Genomic DNA, 24,874 nt, shown 5'->3' on the forward strand with positions numbered 1-24,874 from the left:
TCAAAGTTAAAAAAAATGCTAGGGCTGATTTTTGGTCCCAGTCCGTCTCCGGGCCGACCTATCCCATAACACTGACCTGAACTCTAACTGGAGTTCTATACACAAAAAATTCTGCAGCCTCAGTTTAATTTACAGTACCACTCATAAATACATACAGTACATACAGTAGGATGATGCAAAACTATAATTTCTCCTCTACAGATAGCTCTCTCTTTTCACCTCTGATTAAAACAGAATCCTACTGTATTCTTTACAGTACATCAGTTACCCACCGATCTAACACGACAAGCCAGAAATAGCTTGGGGTATTTTTGTTCTTTTTCATATCCTGACCACTGCGCTCTTGTTTCACTTAACTTCATTCAAATTCATGTAGCGAAACAGAATGTAAGCTCAGGAGGTCAGGATGGTGGTACAAGGCTACTTTCCCTACCCATCATTCTTAAATAACATCCTGTACATCAATCAATAAATACATAAAGACCTATACAGCACGAAAGGTATCCTGTGAAAGGACATCCTTGTTCAGTTTCCCCGTGACTGAATCTATGCTCTACTCTAGACGCTTTGGCAAAAACCTTAGACAAAATGAAAGAAAATAAATGCTTTTTTTGAGGCAACGTTGGTTTGTTAAGGCTCTGCTGTGGCTGTGCTTGCTTTAGTATCCATTGATTCGACTGAGATAGATGCTTAGTGTAAAAAGTGTAAATGATGACTAAAACCGGATGGGAAAACAGACGAAGGATGGGAGGCACTATGTGGAATCCTCTGGTTCTGATTTGATGGTCTTCCTGTCAGTGTGGTTGGCCGCTTGATGCGAGGATCCATTTTCTAAGGTAAAACACAAAGAAGAGATCATCAGAATAAAACATGCAATGCGTTTTCTAATCATATACCTTTTCACTCATACTGTAGCTTGAATGTAGGCAGGTGTGTGCATGCAACAGTATGTATGTATGTCAATACATATGTGACTTAAGAGTGAACATACATTTGCCTGAGTGGTGCTGTACCTGTTGCTGGTGCTTTGGCCTCATCTGTGATATGGTTGTTATGGTATCGTTTGAGCTCATTGGCTAGCTGCTTCCCCAGGGGAAGCTCCCCCTCCGCCACACTCTTACTGGCCACCCGCAAGTTCATTGGTCGCTCGCCTGAAAGCATACATAATCACACAGACAAACATTAGGGCATGGATATTGAGATACGCGTTGCCATATTACACAATCAATTCCCATGGCACTGCTGTTAGAGTATCATTCAAGAAGCTGCTTAGATGATACAAAAAAATGACATGAACATTCTGTCTCTCAAAATCTTGAGAAGATCTGATGCGCATTTGCTGTGGGCCCGAGTTTGTACTCCACTCGGTGCCCAAAAAGATTTTATACTCTTCTTCTCATTCAACTTGAATAAGGTGCTTTTAATAGCTTATGAAGGAGAGACAGGATGAAAGAGAGGGAGACAGAGAGAGAGTGGGAGAGAGGAGAAAGACAAAGAGAGAGAGAAAGAGCGAGAGATCGAGAGCGAGAGAGACGCCCCTGGGCAGCAACATGGCGGAGGAGGTAAACAGGCGTGGGAGAGTTAATGACAGGTGCAGAGAGAGGATAATTATGGGTAACATGAATATAATGAGCTGTCAGGAGTATGGGCCGTGCGAGAGAGAAAAGGACGAGAGAGAAAAGGACGAAAATGGGATGAGACCCTGAGGGATGGCTACCGGCTTAACACAGTTATGATTCCTCCTCACTTTGAGATGTGTGGAAAAAAACAGATACAAAATGATTCCCTGACTTATAAAATAAGATTTGAAGGCTGGAAATGGTGATTCACAGAGCTGTGAATTTGGAGCACGAGGACAGCACTCATGTACGAGCGCACTCCAAAGAGAGATACAGAAGACAGACAGTACCATTACCTTGGTGCGCTGTGCTTTTGTCTACCGACGTGCCGTTGGTGCCTGGAGCCTCACTGAGGTACTTCAAAGCCCCTGCAGGTATCCTCCAGTCCAGAGCGTGTAACCTCTCCTGTACCGCCGCATCATGGAGAATCTCCATCTGTCTGGCTAACAGACGGTCCAACTGCACCTGTTAAAACACAATACATTTACCATTCGTTAGCAACTGCTCCTACTCTTGTCAAAAACATGCCTCCAGAAATGACAGTGTCAAATAAACGTGTCTCCTATAATGTTTACTTTATAAAAAATATAAAAATGTAACCCCTTTTTCTACCCAATGGAAGCCAGCCGCCGCAGCAATGTATTGGAGGACACACCGTTCACCTGACGACCGAGGTCAGCCTGCAGGCGCCCGGCCCACCACAACGAGTTGCTAGAGCGCAATGAGCCAAGTAAAGCGCTCCCCTAACACGGACGACTCGGACCCGGACTCCTGATCACGGCCGATTGTGATACAGCCCGGGATCAAACCCGGGTCTGTAATGACGCCTCTAGCACTGCGATGCAGTACCTTAGACCGCTGCGCCACTCGGGAGGCCCATGTTTACGTTTTATAATCCACTTTTCAAGTATGTTACCTGAAGGTTTCTCCCAACTATCTCCTCTCCTTTGGACTTGGCGCAGGCTAGCTGTTCCCTCAGTATGCCCTGTCTCATGTGGATGGCCTGCAGAGCCTCCTGGATGTCAAAGAGGTTCTCCTCTGTCTTTATCCTTTTAGGAGACGGCTCATCTCTGTCGCCGCAGCGAGACCTACAGTGGAGAAGACAATACATTCAGTTTGTACGCAGAGAAACATTGAAAGATCTGGAAAGCATAGTCTGAACATGACATGAATCATAACATACGATCTTTTACATAACTTAAAAATATGTCTCCGTAAAATGTAACACAAATAAGTCACCCATGCTTTCCCAACTTACCTTAGCATTGTTAACTCTAACAAGCAAGGTTGTGTGAGGTGCAGTGGAGGAGAGTGGCTCTTACTTGCTGGTCCTGTAGGTGTATTTGTAGGTGACCTCTCTGGAGATCTGCCTGGCCAGACCAAACAGCTCGTCTCTACGGGTCAGTAGTACCATGTCTCTCATACACAGCTGGGCTGCTGCTTCGTTCACTGTCAGCTGAAAGACGGAACACAGATGATAAGTCACGTTGTCAACTATAACTGTAGATACACAATTCTGTCAGTGAGCTCTTCAGTTGTAACTTCTACTACTGCCGACCTACTTTTAGACGGCTGAAGCAAGCGCACACATTGTCTTCAGGTGATTTACTTTTTGTAGTTTCCACCTCTTATTTGTGGAACTGAGGTTTGTCACTTGTATTGCACTGCCACTGAGTAGACTAACCTAGTACTGCAAAAGTATCCCGTCTCTTATCCCTACCTCATGAAGCGTCAGTTGTTTGCCATCCCTCCTCTTCGAGTCGAAGCGTCCGTAGATGGCGCTATATTTCCTGATCTCCTCCTCTCTCCTTGGATCATCATCACTCATATCAAAGATGTGGCTAATCATCTTGGCAAGTTTCTTATTTGTCTTCAGTTGCTCTTTGACCTCCGCCGGATCGCTCTTGGATAGGGCCGGGGTTATCCGGTCCACACACTCCAGGACAGACTGCAGAGCTGCAGCGTCAAGTGCCTCCAGACCCTCTCGTGGGGACGACGGAGACCCCCGGTCGGACGGAGAGAGGCTCTGTTCGCTGTCGTTGCTGTGACCCGACCAGAAGCGCCCCTCGCTGCCGCTCTGCAGTGGAGACCCCCCTGACACTCTGTCCCTGGCCACTTCCAGCTTTCCTGGATCCAGACATGTCGCAGCTAGGATTTTGGGAACCTTGACATGGGCCTCACCACGGGCGCTGTTGTTACCCCCTCGCTCCGCGCTGACTGGCGTGGGTGACCCCTCGGGTAACTTATAGACTGGTATACTACACACCGGCACAGATGTCAGGGGCTGATTAAACAACGTTGGATTGGTGACCCAGTCTCGCAGGGATTTCTGTAGCCTCCGGACGTGCAGGGGCTTGCTGGCCATGCCCACCAGAGCCATAATCTCTAGGAACTCCTCCTCCCCGGCCTCACAGAGCTGCTGCACGTCATCTCCTCCGTCTGGTTGAAAGCCCTCGTGTGATTCAGCAGGTTGGCTTGGGGATCATGGGTATGATGCTGCAGCTGCCCAGAAGTTTCTGCAGGCAAACGCCGCGCCTGCCTGAGAAATAGAGACAAGACAGGAGATGTGGCATGAGGTTCTGATCATCTGACAGGCAGTGTTGGTTGTATTGTCAGTTCAGGCAGTCAGTCAACACAACACACGTGTGATGTTTGTGTGTGTGTGTGTGAATAATGTGTGTGTGGGGTGGTGTGTGTGTGTGTGTGTGTGTGTGTGTGGTGTGTGTGTGTGTGTTGTGTGTCTGTGTGTGTGTGTGACTGTGATGACTGGCTGACGACTGACTGAGAGAGAGAGGCACTACCTCCACCGCTTAGTTCCTTTGTAAGTTCTGCAGTACTAGGGCTGCAGATGGAAGAGGGGCGGTTAGCAGTTAGAGTCCTGTTAGTTGCTGATGGGACCACATGCCACAATCCTCCTTGGCAGCATGCGTAGGTGGCCTCTCACACACACAGGCTCCACTTGCTTTAGCCAAGGGATTGTTAACTACCCATTTCTTGTAAGTTAGAGGACTATGTCACAAATAATTAGATATTACTGAACGGCCCTTAGTTATGTGAATAATATAATTTGATTGTTTATCATCAATGGGAATTCAAAGTGTTTGCAAACAACTGCACAACTACTTCATATATGACCATGGAATATCTGCACAAATCAATGTAGCTAAATAGAAAATAAAATAAATGAGTTTCAAAACACACAAAGGAAAAAAGGTAAATGCAAAATGCAGTAATCCAGCACCAGACTAAATGTCACTCAAAACCGGTCTTGTAAGTAAATCCACATCAGGAAGATGAGTAAAAATACCATTGTCGGCAATAATAGAACAGTGCTGCAACATTGTATCAAGGCTACAACTTGTTACATTATTGTCATAGCCCAATAACTTATTCCAACGATGTATATTAAGTGTTACATACCTGGTGAACGTTAGTCCCCTTTCGTTTCCTTTATCTAGTTGTTACAATCTATCAGCTACAGTATAGGCTGAACTGCCATAAACTGTAACTGAATAAACTGTACAATTATCGGTAGATCTCTAATTTCCTAATAAGTGCGCTCTCTGGCCTCAAAAGTCCTCGCGTTCTTTGACAACGTTCACCTTCCCTCCTTCGCCTCCTTGAATAGACATAAGATTGTGTTGAACGTCTCTAGACTAGATGAGTGTGAGCTGCCTGCTTGCTACCCTACCCCCTCCTCCCCGGCGATTGAAATTGGGATATTCCGCGGTTGCTACAGTGCTCACTCCCACGCGCCTGCGTGACGCAAATCCTGGCGTGGGCGGACAGGGGCGTGGGAGGCCTTTGCATGGAAAAAAGCGCGCACTCTCAGCAGTCGGCAGAGGCCGGCAGCGCGGTCAACTGGGACGAGTGTGAGGCGGAGGGAGACGTGGATCCTAAACGCCTTTTGGCTATTGAGGTATACGAAGTGAAACTGTTGACATTTTAGATAGCTAATAAGGAATTGGCTCATATCATCTATGACGTATTAGGTTTTTTGATATTTTCATTATTGATTGAGCTGTTTTTTACTCCTCTCATCTTTGGATAAACACGTAGTATATGCATAATTATGTTTCTATGCAACATTTATTTTGGTCTCTTGAATGAACAATTTAGTGTTTAGTGGTTTTGACCCATCAGATCATCTCAGAATTGAGGCAGTAAGTGGGAATATATGAGAGAGAGAAGGGGGAGCTTTTGCGCTTGTGTGATGGGAAACAAACTTTCTCTAAGGACTTACACACCACACAAATCTTTCAGCCGGCCCAGACCCTTTTTCCAAATTATACTCTCAGACTTGTGCATTGCCCATTTTCACTTTGGGCGTGGACTGTCTACAATACACATAACTAACTACAGAAACGATGTTCAATTCTGTGTCTTCCACGTGTCATGTGAACATAAACTCTTATTTTCCATTATTATAAAATTATACGAAGGAGGAAGGTTGCTCTCGTCTAGAGACACAACCGAAAGCGTCCTGCTTATGTTATGTAACTCCAATCTGCTTCTGTATAATGAGCTATTTCTGGCAAGTAGGCATGCAGCCACAGCACACAGCACCAGCTTTAGGGAGATGATGAGGCTTTTGGTTTTAATCCTGGGGAAAATAGATCTTAGAATATATTAGATCTACACACTGCTACTGAACAAACTCTCAGCGACATTTCTTGTACTACATGAGAAAGAGACTCAGAAGCATTATAAAACACCTCTAACTAACTAACTATATTTGCTGAGCTAAACTTTTTTAGCTGCACATTTTTTTTAAAGAAAAATTTACTCTATGAGTATGTATTTACCAAGCTGGCTATCTTTAGCTTAAGTTTTTTTTTTACGCAAGAAGATGAATTATCAAGATAATTTGAGTAGAGGAGCATACTGTATTTCCATCCTTGTGAAGCTTGAGACAGAGAACAGAAGATGAGAACGACTAGCTACTATTTACTGTAGTTTATTTATATTTTATGAAGAAGATTAATGATCGAGGATAGGCTAATTGAAGTTTTTCAGAGAATGCGTCCAAAGGGACCTATTTCCCTATATCGGCACATACTTGGACCTGAGCCTATGGGGAAACAGGGAAATAGGTACCCATTTGGGAACAGGCAGAGTAGAGGAGCAGCAGTTGTGTGGTTTTAATGATGTGGCTTTCAACAGACAGACAGGGCAGGGTAACAGGAAAGGTACATCAGCCAGAATGTTTCCAGCAGCAACCCACTCCTTTAATCCTGTCTTTGGACGGCCCTGACTGCAGAGCCGCCGCCCCCCGCGCGCAGCACGCACACGACACACACACACACACACAACACAAACAACACATCAACAACACACACACACACACACACTCTCTCACTCTCCGAATACACCCGGCATTGCACCCTGTTACAGGGCTACATATAGGCTATATATATTTTCCAATGAATATGTCCACTTTTAGAGATGAGATAACATATATATTTTCCATTTGCCTCAAATCGTTTTATCGGTACTGTATTTCAGATTTCTATAAGTGCTCTTTTTAAAAGTGTTCTGTACATCTTCACTGTTGTACCAATTACAAACACGTTTCACCGACACCCACGCACGTGTGCGCTTGTCAGTCCCTCGCCTTACCCTGTCATAACATCCCCACACACACCAGAGGAAGCTTCCTGGTCTCAAAATGGTTAACATGAAGGACATGAATAACACATCAATTAGAATATAATAAATTCAATATTTACAGACATGAGCACTTATGCAGGTGTTATAACACATTATGCATTAAACACTATTAAACTATAAATGTGAATAGTTGACTTTCATACTTTTGTTAGTAAGTGAAAAATATAATTTGTAGGCGAACCCTAAACAGTATGTAACGTATAGCCCATTACTTTGTGTTTTTGTGTCTGATGCCATGAGCATCTTACGTCTGAGTGAACATGTGTCTGCGAGCTAAGTGTGGGTGGAAGTGTGTGTGTGGGCGGCAGAGTGTGCTGTGTATGTGGGCGGAAGTGTGGGTGTGGGTTGAGAAAAGTACTACAATCTTAGAACTGATGAGGTAGTATTATTACAATAAACTTGACGCCATTTTTAGATCAATGTCACTATGTTGATTGTGCATCTATATGTTCATAAATGCAGCAGCTGAAAATGCAGTGAATTTCCCCCCAGTAAATAGTGGTCTGTCTATTACAAACAGATACGCCAGACTAGTACCTAATGACAAACACAGAGGCAGGCTAGGGGATTGATCGGCCCACACTCAGGGTCCGTAGTGGGCTTCTCAGAGTCATAATGAATGGAGATTACATTCCTAAACCCCGGGGGTTTTACCCATGTGGGTGGGCCTACGATCACACAGGTTCCAGAGACCCCCTCAACGCCCACCGCCTAGCCCAGCTAATGTGTGTCATATTATCTTCCGATGTACTCACTCACTCACTTATCCCCATCACGACTGGGCTGGCTCATAGGGCAGCAACAAAGGCTCTCCACTTCTGCCGGTCTTCGGCCATCTTCCCCACTGTGCACCAGCTCTGATGGCGTTGGAGCTCAATCTGCTAACGCAGGGGAAATATCACCTCACACCGATGCCAAGTCTAGACTCGTGCTCTTAAATGACGGTTTAATATGATCATTTATTTCAGAGACATTGCATTGTATCCTCAGTCTATCAAAGAGAACCCGGTTCCCTTTATAAAAAAACGAGTAGAACTGATGAAACAAACTATACAAACAAGAGAGTGAGTAAAACTAATGTTGGTGCTCTCTTTGAAGCGAAAGCCAAACAATTTTGCATGATTATTGCCGGTAAGTTTTTGATCTCAACCCAACAGGCATGAAAAACAACAGCAGACGCTAGGGATTAGGATCCCCCCCACTCACACGCCCACCCGCAAATCAAGTCCCTGACTCAGTCACAAAACCTCAGCAACATAGTTTGCCTCACATGTACTTTACAGTACTTATCATATGTACTCATCCAAAGGGATGAGTCTGTTTATCTCTCTCTGCACTTGACAAAAAACTGACATACCAATTATTTAAGTGCTGAAATGTTAAGTCAACTGCTTAGACCTCGATGAACCACTACTTAGGCCTAAATGGCTGTGGGTTGGGGGAGTCGTTCTACTCTTCCACACTGTCCTTGCTTCTTGGATCCTGCGGCTTTGCTGCCCGACCGGGTATTGGTGGGAGTAACCATGGCTCTGAGCTCCCCTGGTGTGCCTCCTGCAGGCTAAGGCTGGGGCTGGTGTGGGCTGTGGGCTAGAGGCTGGCCCTGTAGGCGTTATGTATGGTTGTATTGATGACGGTAGAGACAAAGCCTCGCACTGTGTCACACGGGGCACTTTTTCTCACTCTGCAGGACATCCTGGGTCATGCTTAGTAGGGCACACAGCCACCACAGCACAACTGTTTGCAATGGAAAGCGACAATCTGTGCTCTAATTTGACACAGTTAGGTAGTAGGCCTAGGCTACCACTTTCACTGTTTCAAAAATGTTTTCCACCAACTTAACAATATGACCCTGGTGACTGTATGTGACTTATGTGTAGAACTGCATCAGTTGCACTGGAAATCAAATCAGGCATTTTCATCTACTAGATGTTGTCAAAAGGTCCTAGGCCTACAATATACACAAAACACATAATAATACAAATAATAATTGAACTTGCATAGTGCTTTTCATTAAATAAAATAATCTCAAAGCGCACACAAAGCAAAACAAACAAAAACCACATTTAAATTGATGGTAGAGATGGATATTGAATCTCTCTATTTGGTTTGGGATGAAAGGCGTTGAGGCAGTTTGGATTGGAAAGGCAGTGTAGCTTCTGCGGAGGGAGGGGGCCTCGATGGTACAGCCAGAGAGAAACCAACACAGTTGGAACATTCCAATAATCAATTCACTGCCTCGCCGCTATAACACGTAGCACATGTTGAACTATCCTGGAGTGTCCCTAAAAGATCACGCAGGCCTACACCATATCACACCTATCATTCCAATGATCAGTGTGATTATTACCATGTGTAGCTATTTCATCAGTGTACAGTACTGTGCAAATAACTAAAAGGATGCTGCTACAGTACTTACAACAGTCCGATGATGCCCTACTGAACATGGCAGCTGTTCGGTCCTATCATGTCCTAGCATGTTGGAGTGTCCACACCACAGGCATAAATAGGACCTGTTCACGACTCAACGCTTTCAGCAAAGCCATACGTAACCACAAGGCATTGCAGCGGGACTAATGTATGTGCGAGTCCGTGTGGTCAAGAGTAAACAAATATTATACTGGTGTTTGCCTCAATAAGATCGTTGAGGAACATGGGAATGTCATCATTTTTTATTAGACTTTCAGATGAACTGATTCATGAGAGTACTTTCAAATGAACTGATTCATGAGAGTACTTTCAAATGAACTGATTCAAATAACTGATTCAGAGATTTTAACTTTTCAGATGAACTGATTCATGAGAGTACTTTCAAATGAACTGATTCATGAGAGTACTTTCAAAAAGAACTGATTCATGATAGTACTTTCAAATGACTGATTCATGAGAGATACTTTCAAATGAACTGATTCATGGAGTACTTTCAATGAACGATTCATGGAAGTACTTTCAAATGAACTGATTAATGAGTACTTTCAGATAACTGAATTCATGAGTACTTTCAAATGAACTGATTCATGGAGTACTTTCAAATGAAATTCATGAATATAGTACTTTCAAATGAACTGATTCATGGAGTACTCTTCAAATGAACTGATTCGGAAGTACTTTCAAATGAACTGATTCATAGAGTACTTCAGATTAACTGATTCATGAGAGTACTTTCAGATGAACTGATTCATGGATCAAGATTTCAAACTTAACTGATTCATGAGTGCTTTCAAATGAACTGATTCATGAGAGTACCTTCAAATGAACTGATTCATAGATCACTTCTCAATGAACTGATTCATGAGAGTACTTTCAGATGAACTGATTCATGAGATTACTTTCAGATGAACTGATTCATGAGGAGTACTTTCAAATGAACTGATTCATGAGAGTACTTTCAGTAAGAACATAGTTCATGATTACTTTCAAATGAACTGATTCATGAGAGTACTTTCAAATGAACTGATTCATGAGATGACTTTTCGTGAACTGTATTCAACATGGAGTACTTTCAAATGAACTGATTCATGGAGTTACTTTCAAATGAACTGATTCATGAGAGTACTTTCAAATGAACTGATCATGAGTACTTTCAAATGAACTGATTCATGGAGTACTTTCAGATGAACTGATTCATGAGAGTACTTTCAAATGAACTGATTCATGGAGTACTTTCAAATGAACTGATTCATAGAGTGCAGCTGATGGAGAAACCTTAAGGTAAAATTTAAAAATGATTAATTCCTTAGATGTAGACAACAGGCTTAACAATATTGGATAAGACAGCTGCCACGGTCAGTCTTGTCTCTTGAGACTGTTATTGTGGAATCACTTTATATAGAGAACACCTAATAATGATAATGAAGGACATTAATTGCTGTGTTCAAAACAAAGACGACTCGGGGGAAACAAGTCCAATAATTAAATCCTTTTTTTTTTTTTTCATCTTCAACATCAATATTAGGTTATATTTTCTGGCGAGACAAGGGATGTTGCAGATGGCATTGTGGTGTAGTTTCTAAAGAGAACACTATTACTGTCCTCCCACGCACTCCCATCAGCAGCAACAGCAAGCACACCCTGACCTCAACACACAACACACACACACGTTTAGGGTTAGTACTTCAATACGGTACACTACTGCCACCAAGTGTCTCCTCTTAGGATTTTAAAAACATGCCGGAATAGACAGCCATAATATAATTGAGACACCAGAAAAGCAGTGAAAGTTAATGATTTATCTACAAATACATTTTTATTGTATACACACATATCATTTCATCCCAAGAGTCAAAATAATAACATGATTGTCAGAAGCACGTGCAGGAAGACACAGATGAAATAAATACATTACATTCTAGAAGGCAACAATCCCTTTTGACCCTTTCTAGATCAAATTCTATTTACACAATGCCAGATCACACACACACACACAGAAAGCTTATCATTCAGTACTTTTTACAGCACACAGTCATCGATATGGAGTAGTGCTCACTGCTCCTTACCCCTTCCCTACTGTACATGTCGCAGGAACCAAAGGAGACACGCGAGTGAATGTAAGTACCGTCTCGAAACTCAACTCAAGCCTTTAATCTACTGCCGGAAAGAGTTTTGTACTAGACAGTTGATGTGAAGCCTCAAAGTTACCAGGTGAAAAAGGCAGGGTGCTCCACAGAGCTCCCCTAGTCTGGTATGGGAGAGGGCTGGGATTCGGGGTGCTCTGCGGGGTGGGCCTTGCTAGGTATGCTGCTGGGGGAACCGTTACGGTGGTGTGGCGACTCCTGTTGCTCTGCGCTGTGTTCTGTCTCCACTGCCTTGTATTCAGAAGAGGTCTGATCATTTTGCTCCTGGCAACAGACGAGATAATATAACATCATTGGCTAATCAATCACGACAAAATGTTTTGGATACACTAAAGATATAACCAAACCATGCACTAAACTAGTAAACCAAACACAGGCACGTAGGACGTTTGACAACATTTACCACCGCACGCCACAAAGACAGTGTCGAATTCACCTCTACAGTGCACACAAAGAGCAACCACAGTCTCACCTTCCTTTAGTTCACACGAAGGCGTGGGGAGAAATCGTTCACATATTGTCACTGTTAATCATACGATATAAAAATAAATCCCATTGAAGTAAAATATTTAAAAGGTTATAAAAAAACAGAAGAACATGATTTGGCTTGAAATTCTTAAACTTTCGATTCGCATATCTGAGGACAAGAGTTCTCATTGAGATTTGACACATCTTTATAAGATGACTACCGTTCATCATCCTACCTGCAGTGGCTGTGTCTCTGAGGGTAGACTACTCTTGGCCATGCAGTACATCTCTCTGATCTGGCAGACAGCGAAGGCTATGGTGACCCAGGGGGATCCACTCAACACCCAGGCAGGTCTGTTAACATCCTCCTGCTCCTCCTGGTGCTTCGTCTTCTTAGCCGGGGGTCTAGGGTTAGAGCGGGGCACCATCACACCCACCTGGTAGTAGTAGTAGTAGTAGTAGTAGTAATTAGTAGTAGTACTACTAATAGTACACGCCATTGTCCCACAATGGGAAATTGGTTTGCTGAAAGAAGCAGTAGAACAATTTGGAGAGTTCTGACCTGACTCTGGTTCTGCATCAAGTCTATGGTAGCGATGGGAACTGGACTGGAAGGAACCGGAATGTTCTCTGCTAGCATCCTGTCCTCTATTGAGGGGAATACAATGTAGGTTATTTGTGTATGGTACACTGTTAAAAATACGGGTGGTTTGCAGTTCTATAAATATTTTTTTTTTGGTGCAATACATGAAGCAATCCACTAATCCATTCTATACAGAACAAATTCCTCTAACAGTGCAGGGTCTGTAAAAAATATGAACTGAGGTGCTCTCCCCTCCCTCACCCTTTTCCTCGTTCTGTCCGGTCAGACATTGAATGAAGGAGAAGATGAGGAGTATAACCAGGGAAGCCATTCCAATCCCTCTGAACGTCTCTGCAGCTCCTGGAAAAAGAAAGATGCAATTTACAGATACAGACAAAACATAATGGTAACACTTTAAATTAAGGTGTCATTTAATAGGGTTATGAATGGTTTATACATAGTTTATAGACAGTTGATTATTAGTGGATATGTAGTTTATAAATATGTAATAAATAGTATAACTCATTGGTTCTCAAAATCATGTTAAAAAATAAAAACATGGCTGTATGGCAGGAGTTGCTAAATTTCACTACTCAAATGGGACTGTCAAAAGGGGCCGTTGTCGCATCCGTACCAAAATAGTTGACGAAGACGCCCCCCACCATGGCCCCACAGCCCCGTCCCAGCCCCAGGTGTAGACCCTGGAGGATACCCTGGGCAGAGGTCCTCAGAGCTGGGGGCACCGCGGCACTCAGGTAGGAGATACAGGCTGCCCAAACCGACGCATGGGTCACACCTACAGTACAAAGAGACAGACAGAAAGACAGACAAAACAAACAGTTTAGATTGGTTGAGCATGGCGCTTGCAAAGCCAGGGTTGTAGGTTTGATTCCCACGGGGAACAGTACAAAAATGTATGCAATCACGACTGTAAGTCACTCTGGATAAGAGCGTCTGCTAAATGACTAAAATGTAAATGATGCCAAAGGACAAACATTGATGGAGGTGTTAAACATTACACAGCCTATAAGGATAATAATGCTTCTTCAAAGTAGGGGCGGCAGGTAGCCTAGTGGTTAAGAGTGTTGGGCCAGTAACCGAAAGGTCGCTGGTTTGAATCCCTGAGCCGACTAGGTGAAAAATCTGTTGATGTGCCCTTGAGCAAGACCCTCAACCCTAATTTCTCCTGTAAGTCGCTCTGCATAAGAGTGTCTGCTAAATGACAAAGTAAAATGTTATACATTATTTCAATAATAATGTCATATAGAAGAAAAAGCAGTATGTCTTGTAGTGTTAGCGCCAATTGGGAAAACAATCTAACAGGAAACCTCGCCTCTCTTTTATTTAAGTCCTGTGGATAAGGAAGTGTTGACACTTAGACTTCCATTCATCATCAGTCAGGCAGACGGACTTCTCATTCCGTGACCACAGATTCAAGACGGCAGATCGATATATATATATATGCACATCCTTACGCTGAAGTAACGTGATTGTCATCTTACTTTGCTTTGTGGGCTGGGACTGCAAAACACTCCTCTAAGACACAGAGCTCAGGAAGAACCACCAAAGCAAACAGTGCCTCTCACTTATGGCCAGTAATAACGAGATTATTCTTATGTATTGAATATATTCTTATGTATTGAGTTTTTACTAGGAAAATTGTCATGAGGCGTAGGCCTATAAGACATTTTATCCGCCACCATTCAAAACACAACGCCATAGTCCTTGCAAGAATCATGGATGAGTACATTCACTATACAATACGGGGCCTCTGTCCTAGAGCAGTGGTTGGCAACAGGCTCTTTTTCTTTTGGCCCCCCAAAGTTTTTAGTAAAAAAAATACAAATAATCATCATATACACTACCTAACCAAAAGTATGTGGAGACCTGCTCGTCGAACATCTCATTCCAAAATCATGGGCGTTAATATGGAGTTGGTTCCCCCTTTGCTGTTATAACAGCCTCCCCTCTTCTGGGAAGGTTTTCCACTAGATGTGGGAACATTGCTGCAGGGACTTGCTTCCATTCAGTAACAAGAGCATTAGTGAGGTCGGTCACTGATGTTGGGTGATTAGGCCTGGCTCGCAGTCAGCGTTCTAATTCATCCCAAAGGTGTTCGATGGGGTTGAGGTCAAGGGCTCTGTGCAGGCCAGTCGGCATCCCGAGTGGCGCAGTGGTCTAAGGCCCTGCATCACAGTGCCACTAGAGATTCTGGGTTCGAGTCCAGGCTCTGTCCCAGGCCGTGACCGGGAGACCCATTGGGCGGCACACAATTGGCCCAGTGTCATCTGGGTTAGGGGAGGGTTTGGCTGGCAGGGATATCCTTGTCCCATCGCGCACTAGCGACTCCTGTGGCGGGCCGGGCACAGTGCACGCTAACATGGTCACCAGGTGCACAGTGTTTACTCCCGACACATTGGTGCGGCTGGCTTCCGGGTTAAGGGGACATTGTGTCAAGAAGCAGTGCGGCTTGGTTGGGTTGTGTTTCGGAGGACACACGACTCTCGACCTTCGCCTCTCCCGAGTCCGTATGGGAGTTGCAGCGATGAGACAAGAATGTAACTACCAAATGGATACCACGGGGGAGATTTTTTTTAAAGAAAAATATATTTTAAAACATTTCCCTTCACTGGAACGAAGGGGCCAAACCATGAAAAACAGCCCCAGACTATTATTCCTCATCCACCAAACTTTACAGTTGGTACTATGCATAGTAGTTTTGGTATAAAAAAGTGTAAAATCACCAGGAATTCATCTAAAAATGTGTTTCATTTAGGAAGTCTGTTGACAAGTGTTTGCACACCAAAAAAATTATAATACATAATAATGTGTCTCAAAATACAATCTCTTTTTGGGCTTAGTTGTGGTCAATTCGCAGTGTATAATTATAATTATTTTCTGGGCCCCGACCATTCTCTTCAACAAAAATCAGCCCACTCTAGTTGCCTACCTCTGTCCTATTGGTTATTGTGTACCCAAGGTGTCTGAAAGAGGGAGTGGAACAATATATTCTCCTGTCCAGTGTTTGACAAGACCCATCCAACCTGCTCTTAAATAATCTTTCATCTGTAACCACAGAAAGACAAACAGGGGTAACATTGTGCCTATTCACTAGTCATATGACATTACCAGGATATCCTTATTCAATTTCCTTTTGTTGATACTGTCTTTTAATATGACAATTTTTGATGTGATACTGTAATGGCCTTTTCACTTAAAATCAATATTAACATTCCTTTAAATGATATCTTATCCTGTTCTTGTTTAGTTGGCACGGAAAAAGGTGTTTTATAAGGCAGCGATTTCTTGAAATAACAGAGATTCCCGTCCTAAGAAGTACTTTACTGAGGCTCAATACAGCCCTTAACAACGGACTCAAATTTGAACCTTTCCTCAGTCAGATGTCAACAGGAAGTAACGTCAATGTCGGACCTGCTCTCTCTTACCTTGTAAGACCTCCATAGGCAGAACTATCCATGCATTCTCCAAGTAAGAAATGTACAGGTAGCGTGCTGTGTTACATGCCAAGCCAATGTACAAGACCCTAAGTTAGGAAAACAGGGAGGAAAGAAAGAAATTAGTGATGAGATTTTCAGAGGTTAGGTACTCCGAGCAAAAGTTCTTAAGAGGAAGCAAACAGATAAAATAGGATGATGTATGGAATGTAGAAGCTTGTCATCCTTAGAGTGTCTTTTGTCACGTTAATTATCCAAGGTCTAAAGAGATGCCCTACTAGGCATAGTTAGTATGACTCTTTGCGTACAGTGCCCATTGAACTGGTGAGGCAAAAAGCAGTGGCACAAATTCTTCTTGAGACCTTTGCACTAATAGGTAACTGCATTACTTGCCGGGTTATAACCACCCAAGATGTTAAGAGAAGAATGTTTGAAAATTGTGCGTCAAAATGACATAGGTCACACAGAGCTGATAGGGTGGTGGGCCTCTCTCCTTAAACATAACACCACACTCTCAAATGTCCCTGCTCTGTGCTAGGTCTGTCTGTCTGTCTGACTATAGTAAACGCTCAAGGTCTGTGTGACGTTCAAGCAAGAGGCACTCTAAATGAACACGATTGTTTACATGCAGCATGTCTAGTTGGGGTGAAACGGGATAGCAAATGTGGAAATCCTCAGTTTCAGAAAATACTGTGTGCTTTGGTTGTTGTTGTTACTGCTGCTGTTTTTGGTAAAAGATTTGGCTAAAAGAGATGGATAATGTGATATCCCTTCCTCAACCACCCTCCCAAAAACAAGAACACCAACAACCCCATCCTTACCTGATGTGTCCCACCAGCTCGATAAACTTATGACTGGTGAAGTAAGCAGCCAGCTCCGACACATGACTCAGAACCGAACACACACCGAACAGCGTGGTGGTTCCCTTCAGGTCCTCTAGATGCCAATACAGGAAGGTGAACACAAAGCCGTAACCGAAGCCCATGAACCAGGCGACGAACAGCACCGTGCTGTACTGAACACTACAGAGCAGCCTGAGGAGGTCACTGTAGTGGAAAGGCTGTTCGGTGGTGGTGGACTCTGGAGTGATGGGGGTCTGGTCCGAGGTGGAGCTCTCGCTCCCCTCTGGAGATGCCACGTTCCCATCTACCTGTGTGAAAAAATTAAGGTGTAAAACAAATAATAATAAAAAATATTCTATTTAAAGCAGTATTTACTTCTGCTAAAGAAATTAGAAAGACTATTTCCACTTAGTGTGAGTTTTCATTTTCCAGTTGATTTACTTGTGGTATCTCTACCTCCTGCGGCCTCTGAGGCAACTCCTGTCTGTAGTCCCCACTGTGAAATCAAATCAAACTTAATTTAAAAGATCATTTAAAACCACCACACATTTACAGTAAAATAATCAAATGAAAGATATTAAAAACAAACAGCAATTGTATAAAATAGATGAATAAAAGTACATAAAACAAAAAGAAAGTCTAAAATAACAATAAAATCATTGATTTAAGGCAAAGCTAAAAGGGTAGGGTTTCAAACATAATTTAAATTATGTCTGCCCCTATTACCTGTCGAAGTAGAATTGTGTTGCTACCACCAGGGCCAGGCCCATCATCACTCCAAACACTATGAAGGCCACCTGGAGAAGGAATGAAAGAAAGAGAGAATGAGTGAACGTATGAATGAGTGAACAACTGAACAAATTTAATTAACTCTGTTTTTATTTACGTATCAACTATGTTGCCCTTAGCGACCCATTGCTTATTATTTGTCACATTTTCAATGTCATACATTACCTGGTAGTTCTTATACTCGGGCAGGATACAGCCGACCACGCCGTCGATGAGCAGCGTAAGGTGGGTGTGGTCTATCCAGATACCCACTAGCAGCATGGTCACGCCCCAGCCAAGGGACCCCCACATTCTCTGCAGGCCGTAGCGGTCGCGGTGCTTCCCCAGGTACTGTAACGTCACCGTGTCCACAATGGTGACCGCCGGCGCGCTGAAGAACTCCCCCACGATGATGACCAAGAGGATTAGGAGAAAGATGCTCTCGACCTGATCCTCGTTGTACTCAATGATGTACTCTCTGGGTTGGGTGGGGGCAGGGGTGGTGGTAGTGGTTGCCATAGTTGTTGAAGTAGTATTTGGTGTAGCTTGAGTGGTATTGCCCAGCTCGTGAGGCACCGATATGGAATGTGTGGTGGGGGCATGGGTAGGGGCAAGGGTAGGTATTTTAGTGGTCAGTGGCATAGTTGTGGTATTCAGTAAAAGCTGAGTGGTATTGGCTTGCTCATTAGGCACCACTCTGGGTTGGGCATGGGTGGGGGTGTAAGTGGTTGTTGCCGTGGCATTGCTTTGCTCGTAAGACACCCCTGTGGATTGGGTGGTATTGCTATCAGCACCTCTCCTATGCCTGCGGCGTACGCTATAGCCAGAATCACGGCCATTCAAAACAGAAAGGAAGCTAGGAAAGTAACTTCGAAACAAATCCCGACGACTTCTCATCGTGTGATTGGTGGAAACGTCTGGTAGCGAGCCGTTAATTGGTATCATAGTCGTCACGGGCAGTATTGGTGGAGCCACAGTGGTGATGTCCACCTTCTCCTTACAGATCATGGCAGCTGGTTTGACAAAGCCGATGCCACAGTTGAACACCAACCAACACAGCACAGAGAACAGCAACAATGGCTTCCCTTTCTTAAAACGATCGGCCACTACTCCCCAGAATGGAGCACTGCAGAACTCTATAAAGTACCGGATCCCAACCAACAGTCCACTACGGCTTGGCGACATCCCGAGCTGCTTGTAGTAGACGGCTAGGAGTGGGTGCAGGGAACCATATGCTGCATAGAAGAAGAAGTAGAAGATCTTGGAGATGAGGAGCTGGGAGTTGACTCTAAGGCACATCCTCTCAAAGCAGCCTAGGTCTTTCAGTGGTGAGGCCATGGGTGTCTCTGGAGCAGACTGTGTGTCTGATGCTGCAGCAGACACTGGAGTGGAGCCTGGCTCTCGGTCGGTCCGCAGCTCCAGGGAAAGAGTGCTGAAGGGTTCATCCAGGAAGTACTTCCTCTTCTGGTCCTCTTCATCATCCGATAGGATGACCACTTTGTCGTCTGCAGCCATCTCTGGAAGACAGGAAGCTAGATTCATGTTTACTGTAACCTAAACAGTAAGCTACATTGATTATCATAAGCATACAGTCTATGTGTAGCAATATCAATGTTACTCATATTGATGTTACACAGGAAACGGAAACCACTTGTTACTTACCTACTTCATGTACTTGATGTGCTGGTTAACAATATGCATAGTAAAGTTTGCTTAACTATATATATTTATATATTTGTCTGTCGTGACTACAACACAAAGCATATTGAAACACTATGCTATACAGTAAATATGTTTAGCATGGCTAGAATTGGCTACAATAAATATTAGGCTATCAACAAGTTGCACAAGTGGTGTAACAAACATAGTAACATTGTTACAACCTAATAACTCATGTTGCTCGTGAGTAGGAACGTCATATCAGAAGAACCCGTGAAACCGGTGGAGAAAAAAAAATTCACCGTCCAATGCGGAAGTATAAACGAAATGCATTATTTCACTATCAAATAACACTTCACACCAAATTGAATGAATAAAAGTACAACGTTTACTTTAAACAGTGCTGAACAGCGCACTTAAATCATACTATTGTAGATACGCAATAAAATCAAATAAAACGTCATAAATGTGAATTAGCACAGTTTCTCTTTAAATTGGAAATGAGCTTGGACTCCAATGTTGTCATCAATCTTACCTGCAAAAGTCCCCGGTCCGTGTTCCTATTCTTTCAACTATGACTACGCAGGTTCGGCGGTGGCGGTTGTGTCTCCCAGTCTGAAATCGAAAGCTTTCTGCATTGCCTACAATACAGCGTATTCCGTCGTTATCCTATGCATGCATGATACCGACGATATACCATAAGTAATATCCGTAAAGATGCATGCAAATATTCCGACCAATAAACACATCCTAGTTCAGGCCATTTAGACTAGAACTCCGAACTCGATTCGCCCAGACCATCCGCCTCGTGTGACGTCTCTGCTATCTGTTAAAGCGAAGCCAACCTCTAAATAGTGTCCCGCTGCCCTTCAACATACACCAACTACTGTAAATGCGTTTAAGAGCATGTTTATAACGAAGTGTAAAGGCAAGATGTGCAATTGTTATTGTTTCAACAACAAAAAAATCTATAACATCTATTAAATGTATATTTCCTACATCATAAAGGAAATAGATAGAATACAATGCGGCTAGTGCACATTTCAATTTCGTTTAATTTGGTATTTTTCACACCTGTAGTATTGTTCATATTGTATATCAAAGTATCTAATAGAACACTACAAATTCTGGTATTATTACAAATGCAGAAAGTGTACATATTGAGTAATTGATTAATACACTTGTGCACAATAAATAATTGGTGAAATTGTACAATAGCCTACCAAATGCCCTTTAAAATATGACAACGCTTATTACTGTCTCTGATAGATATTTTCGTCATGTTACTGTACAAATGTATTAAAAGGATTGTGTTGCCGTGAAGAAGTCAATCCCTAGTGATCTGAGTCAGACAAGTTGCCCTGCTCCGTCCAATGCTTTCCCCTCTTCTTCTTCTTTCTCTTCCTCTCCGCCATGACGATGGCCCCCAACACTGTTATCACCACGGTGATCGTGATAATCAGCACAATAACCACCTCGGCGATACACAGCTCCGTATCCACATCTATCAACCTGTAGTTCGCTAGTTCTGTCGGAGCATTACAGCTAAGATTATAGTAATCATCCAAGAAGAGCCTTTGAACACTTCTAAGCTTATGGAACACTTTCTGCAGGTCACAATTGCAGTTCCAGGGGTTTCCTTCCAACAGGATATGGGTACTGTAGGTATGGATGCTTAGGAAGGTCTTGAAGTAGATGGTGCTCATCTGGTTGTGGGCCAGGTTGAGCAGGGCCAGGGAGGTCATGGGTGTGAAGACACCCTCTTGGGTCTTGTTGATCTGGTTCCCCTGCAGGTTGAGGACCTCCAGGGACTTCAGCATGGAGAACACCCCGTTGTTTAGGGAGACGAGATGGTTGCCCTCCAGGTGGAGCTGCCGCAAGGTGGACAATGAGCCAAAGGACCTCACCTGGATGGAATAGAACAGAATAAAATAAAGCAAAACACAATATAATATAGTAAAATAGAACAGAACAGAATAGAATTGTATAAGTCCTGTATCACTTTATTTGATGTTGTTCAACAAACGTAAAAACAACCTCACCTGGATATTATGGATGGCGTTGCCAGTAAGGTTGAGCCTCTGTAGGCCATCCAGGTGCATGAAGCTCCTGCTGTCAAGGGTGTGCAGGTGGTTGTGGCTCAGCTGCAGCTCTCTCAGAGCATTCAGGCCCAGGGAGAAGCTCTCGCTCAGGGACGAGATCCTGTTTAATCGATAAATAAATCAATCAATGAATATATCCGTCCATCCATCCATCAAATTGAATTGACAAAGCCCCTTTGACATGAACAGTTGTCACAAAGTGCTTTACAGTAARCCGGCCAAGACCTCAAAGAGCAAAACAAAAACAAGAGCACGGCGGCCAGGAAAAGCTTTCCACTACCTGTTACAGCTCAGGTCCAACTTCTGAAGGAACTCTAGCTGGGTGAAGGCCCCGTCGGCCACAGCGCTGATGTTGTTGTCCTTCATAAGCAGAACCCTCAGTTTGCGTTCCATTCGGAAGGAACTCTTCGGAATAAAGGTTAGGAGGTTCATAGATAGGTCCAGGTGTTCCGTGTAAGGAGGGATGTGGTTGGGCAGTTGGGTAAAGAGGGCYTTAGTGCAAGTGGTGAGTTTCAGTTCCTCGTGACAGTCGCAGCCTTTCTCGCACGGGGTGCTGTGAGACTTGGAGTAAACCGCCATCAACAGTAGGAGACAAAAGAAGTACTGCATTTTGGCCCCTTACACCTGGAAAAATGAGACAGAGAAAGTGCGGTAACACTTAACATAAAGTTGTTGTACCTGTGTATTAAGACTGTAAGTACAGCAGCAACAACAGTCTATTTGCATGTTGTTGTGTAGTAATTTCGGAACTGGATTCTAGATAGCGTAATGGAGTTGAGCAATATAGCCCTGAAACGTTCAGCAAGTAGGCTACCATTATACAAGTATCCCTGACACAACAGTCTACAACAAAGCATCCATTTTGGCAATTTGGCCATAATAAAATAAAGAGAAAACATGAACCCTTACATGAGGAGCAGCAGATCTATCTTTACACACCCCGCTGTTGTTCTGTCAACAACCTGTCTGAGGCAGGTGGAAAACGTACCGAGGGAACCAGATGGCCCTCAGAAAGCAGAAGGGTGGCCCTATTGTTCAGGGCTGTTGCTGTTGAGAGAGAGAGAGAGAGAGAGAGAGAGAGAGAGAGAGAGAGAGAGAGCTTGTCAATAATTCACATCTCTGATGAGGAGGGGGATGGAGAGGAGAGGGGGTTTAAAGAGATTGCCTGTAAAACTGGGGCAACATCTGAGAATAAGGCAACACTTCCTTCTGAAGCATGAGCGTGTGGGTTATGTAATTTAAGGACAGCAGGTGTCTACAGGGGTGGAGGGGAGTGAGATGATCCTCCATTTATGTAGCCTAGTTGATGAATCAGATATTTATCTGCTGAACCTGTTGAGCTGCAGTGAGAAAGATTATAGTAATTCCAACCAAATCCCTAACTTAGTTTCAATATCTATCCTTCAATCAATCCATCCACCGACATTAATCTGACATCTCAGTTTACCCACATAAGCCTTTTCCCGATCACCATGTGAAAGACAGAAATCGTTTCTTCATGGTGGATGCTTGTGGATAGTTAGCTTCTCCTCCACTTATCTGTTGTGTTGTGTAGCTCAGTTGGCAAGTGCATGGCGCTAGCATCCACAATGCTGTGGGTTCAATTCCTGGGGGTATCAAATACACACACAGCCTACTAAAAAGGTATGCATTCCCTGAACTGTAAGTTGCTTTAGATCAGGGTTTCCCAAACTCGGTCCCGGGGCCTCCACTGGGTACATGTTTTGTTTTTTCCCCTGTACTACACACCTTATTCAAATAACCAACTCATCATCAAGCTTTGATTATTTGAATCAGTTGTGTAGTGCTAGGGCAAAAYCCAAGACATGCACCCAGAGGGGGCCCCGGGACCAAGTTTCAGAAACCCTGCTTTAGATAATAGCGTCTGCTCAGTGGCATACATAATCTAATGACTGTAGATCAGGTATCTGCTATGAAAGAGAAGTTAGACAGAGTTGTGTAGGGGTTTGAGTTTCATTCTTGCCCCTGGTTTTCCAGCAAGGTCTGACCTGGACAATTCTGTCTGTGACTGGAAACAAAGTATTGATATTTCAATGTAACAGATCTTTAGTCTGCCACACAAAACGTACACTGAACAAAAATATAAATGCAACATGCAACAATTTCTGAGTTACAGTTCATATAAGGAAATCAGTCAATTGAAATAAAATCCTTAGGCCCTAATCTATGTACAGTGAGGGAAAAAAGTATTTGATCCCCTGCTGATTTTGTACGTTTGCCCACTGACAAAGATATTATCAGTCTATAATTTTAATGGTAGGTTTATTTGAACAGTGAGAGACAGAATAACAACAAAAATATCCAGAAAAATGCATGTCAAAAATGTTATAAATTGATTTGCATTTTAATGAGGGAAATAAGTATTTGACCCCTTCTCAATCAAAAAGATTTCTGGCTCCCAGGTGTCTTTCATACAGGTAACGAACGGAGATTAGGAGCACACTCTTAAAGGGAGTGCTCCTAATCTCAGTTTCTTACCTGTATAAAAGATACCTGTCCACAGAAGCAATCAAAATCAATCAGATTCCAAACTCTCCACCATGGCCAAGACCAAAGAGCTCTCCAAGGATGTCAGGGACAAGATTGTAGACCTACACAAGGCTGGAATGGGCTCAAGACCATCGCCAAGCAGCTTGGTGAGAAGGTGACAACAGTTTCTGTGATTATTCGCAAATGGAAGAAACACAAAAGACCTGTCAATCTCCCTCAGCCTGGGGCTCCATGCAAGATCTCACCTCGTGAAGTTGCATATGATCATGAGAACGGTGAGGAATCAGCCCAGAACTACACAGGAGGATCTTGTCAATGATCTCAAGGCAGCTGGGACCATAGTCATCAAGAAAACAATTGGTAACACACTATGCGTGAAGGACTGAAATCCTGCAGGCCCGCAAGGTCCCCTGCTCAAGAAAGCACATATACATGCCCGTCTGAAGTTTGCCAATGAACATCTGAATGATTCAGAGGACAACTGGGTGAACGTGTTGTGGTCAGATGAGACCAAAATGGAGTTCTTTGGCATCAACCCAACTTGCCGTGTTTTGGAGGAGGAGGAATGCTGCCTATGACCCCAAGAAACCATCCCCACCGTCAAACATGGAGGTGGAAACATTATG

The 24,874-nt window shown here is 43.5% G+C and overlaps 2 protein-coding genes and 1 pseudogene across 7 annotated transcripts; all 3 read right to left on the minus strand.

Annotated features, from left to right (window-relative positions):
• Positions 1-651: 651 nt before the first annotated feature.
• On the minus strand, positions 652-8,991 carry LOC111971092 (NGFI-A-binding protein 1-like; annotated as a pseudogene).
• A 2,509-nt stretch (positions 8,992-11,500) lies between these two features.
• LOC111970970 (major facilitator superfamily domain-containing protein 6-A) lies at positions 11,501-20,439 on the minus strand. 5 transcript variants are annotated; one of them, XM_023997760.2, is made up of 12 exons: positions 20,171-20,436; positions 18,163-19,493; positions 17,935-18,005; positions 17,650-17,704; positions 17,188-17,516; positions 16,358-16,455; positions 13,546-13,707; positions 13,173-13,271; positions 12,891-12,976; positions 12,565-12,765; positions 12,333-12,383; positions 11,986-12,124 (listed from the first exon to the last, which is right to left on the minus strand). In XM_023997760.2, the coding sequence occupies exons 2-11, from the start codon at positions 19,489-19,491 to the stop codon at positions 12,381-12,383; spliced, it is 2,433 nt and encodes an 810-aa protein (XP_023853528.1). In that variant the 5' UTR covers positions 19,492-19,493; positions 20,171-20,436; the 3' UTR covers positions 11,986-12,124; positions 12,333-12,380. The 5 variants fall into 5 exon arrangements, 3 of the variants coding, with proteins under 3 accessions (XP_023853526.1, XP_023853525.1, XP_023853528.1); XM_023997758.2 differs by lacking the exon at positions 12,333-12,383 and having other exon boundaries at positions 11,501-12,124; positions 17,665-17,704; positions 20,171-20,435; XM_023997757.1 differs by lacking the exon at positions 12,333-12,383 and having other exon boundaries at positions 11,501-12,124; positions 20,171-20,434.
• Positions 20,440-20,719: 280 nt separating this feature from the next.
• LOC111971154 (leucine-rich repeat-containing protein 4C-like) lies at positions 20,720-22,380 on the minus strand. Of its 2 annotated transcripts, none has more exons than XM_023997941.2 (3): positions 22,018-22,380; positions 21,678-21,837; positions 20,720-21,542 (listed from the first exon to the last, which is right to left on the minus strand). In XM_023997941.2, the coding sequence occupies exons 1-3, from the start codon at positions 22,344-22,346 to the stop codon at positions 20,970-20,972; spliced, it is 1,062 nt and encodes a 353-aa protein (XP_023853709.1). In that variant the 5' UTR covers positions 22,347-22,380; the 3' UTR covers positions 20,720-20,969. The 2 variants fall into 2 exon arrangements, with proteins under 2 accessions (XP_023853709.1, XP_070301955.1); XM_070445854.1 differs by having other exon boundaries at positions 20,720-21,537; positions 21,673-21,837.
• Between the last annotated feature and the right edge of the window lie 2,494 nt (positions 22,381-24,874).

Source organism: Salvelinus sp. IW2-2015, linkage group LG12 (assembly GCF_002910315.2).
Source record: "Salvelinus sp. IW2-2015 linkage group LG12, ASM291031v2, whole genome shotgun sequence".
Classification (NCBI taxonomy): Eukaryota; Metazoa; Chordata; class Actinopteri; order Salmoniformes; family Salmonidae; genus Salvelinus; species Salvelinus sp. IW2-2015.